The sequence below is a fragment of the Nannospalax galili genome, unplaced genomic scaffold, assembly GCF_000622305.1.
Source record: "Nannospalax galili isolate Female #2095 unplaced genomic scaffold, S.galili_v1.0 scaffold3045, whole genome shotgun sequence".
In the NCBI taxonomy this organism is placed as follows: Eukaryota; Metazoa; Chordata; class Mammalia; order Rodentia; family Spalacidae; genus Nannospalax; species Nannospalax galili.
Window position 1 is genome coordinate 3,189 of NW_008352271.1, and position 1,725 is coordinate 4,913.

The 1,725-nt window shown below is 41.9% G+C and overlaps 1 protein-coding gene across 1 annotated transcript in view; it reads right to left on the minus strand.

Annotated features, from left to right (window-relative positions):
- Nucleotides 1–8: 8 nt before the first annotated feature.
- LOC103746915 (zinc finger protein 670) overlaps nucleotides 9–1,725 on the minus strand; it is a 19,815-nt gene continuing 18,098 nt past the window's right edge. The window contains 2 exon segments of the mRNA XM_017802243.2: nucleotides 9–1,660; nucleotides 1,663–1,710. Of these exon segments, the coding sequence (XP_017657732.2) occupies nucleotides 1,464–1,660; nucleotides 1,663–1,710 (245 nt within the window). The 3' untranslated portion in view covers nucleotides 9–1,463.

Consider the following 1,725-nt stretch of genomic DNA (forward strand, 5'->3'; position numbering starts at 1 on the left):
GGAAAGGTAACGCCGTCATCAAGGCTTTCTCCTAACTGATATATAATTGACATAATTGACTGTGACAAGCCTACTCACTTCACAAACACTGATGCTCAGAACTGAACTAAAAGCAATCAGGGGCAAATGTCCCCCTCACAAGCATACTGGAGCTAAGTTAATTTTTTTATGGTTTATTAGCCAAGTTTTGGCAGAGACCTCACGACCACTTAGGAGGCAGAGGCAAGTGATTATCTGTCCCACAAACCATGAAGACTATTGCCACTATTTGGGGGTACTTGTTGAAAGTAGACGGTAAGCCACTATTGCTGAAGACATCGCATGCTTGGGTTGCAGGACATGGAGAAATAAAGCTGGAATGAGGTGGAATCTTCCTCCATACTGGCTGGCTTGGATGGTGCCAGGTGTAATGCAGTCTGGTGGAGGAGAACTGACACCAGCAGCCTTGCTTAGCTATAAGCCCTGGATGCTCCAGTACCAACAGGACAGGCAGAATATGCCTCCTGGTGCAACAGTGGCACAACTACTGTTTGAGTTCAACAAGCAGCTTTCAGATTGGATTTACAGCCCACTCCATGGGAGAAAGTTTGTGTCTAATATTATAAGCCAGGAATAAAACTTCCTGGATCAGTCATAGGCCGCAATAGGGAAGCAATTGCTATTGTTTTGTCAGGTGGATGTGATGTGTCTCTCAAATTCCCTTCTCAACATTTCAGTTCATGCCTAATAGATCACTCCTATCGTCAGCTTCAATTCTGCCTGGAAGGAGATCTCCTTGTACATTGGATGGTACAACACCAATGGTGAAGATTTTGAGAAACATGAGTTTTGCTCTGACACAGTGGCCCAATGTTGCCCATGGATGGATATTTATATCTACACTCTCTGCTCTCAAGTATATAAAAGAATTACAACAATGTAAGAGCCAGAGGAAAGGCTGGTCTGTTATTGAGAAATTTCCTACAAACTGACACAGTCTCTCTCAAAGGGAGGCATGAGACTCAAGAAGTAAATGAGTTCTGGAGCGTTCAAATTATATGACTGCCAAGGCCACTCCACAAGGTTATAGATGCAGTAAACAACTGTGTAAAGAAGAAATCCCCCAACTAACCAAGCTGCCTGCCAGTTGTGCAGACATCTCCAGGACTGCAGCTTCCATGTGTCATCGCTTAAACTGGAAGGGATTTTTGGTGATGGCAGCTGTCTGTGATTGTCCACGCTCCTGGAAGCAACCCCAATAAAATCACTGATTCAACTAATAGGACTTTGGTAGAACTTCTGTCATTAGTTCCCTATCTCAGGTGAGTCGACTTCCACTCACATCTCCCCAGGAAAAAAATCACATAAAACAATGTAGCTGTTAGGAACTGTGATAGTTCACTCTTTCCCCCATTGTTTATGTTCTAATAGAGATTTGAGAGTGTGTTCTTATCAATAACTGAAGTGAACTCATATACAAAGCATTAGTAACAGTTGGAGTTTACATCTCTAGGAATTTTCTCCCATGAGTTATTTGACATTAAAAGAACACTGTGGTGTGATACTGCTCTGCCATGTAATTTCAGGAAGTTTAACCATAGGAATTGTTCACATTTACAGGGTTCTCTGTCACAATTAATTTACTCTAGTAACTGTAAGGAACTATGAAATGTGAAGGCTGTCCACATTGTTTACATTGATGGGGTTTTTCTCCAGCATGAATTTTTTCATGTAATTTAAGATCAA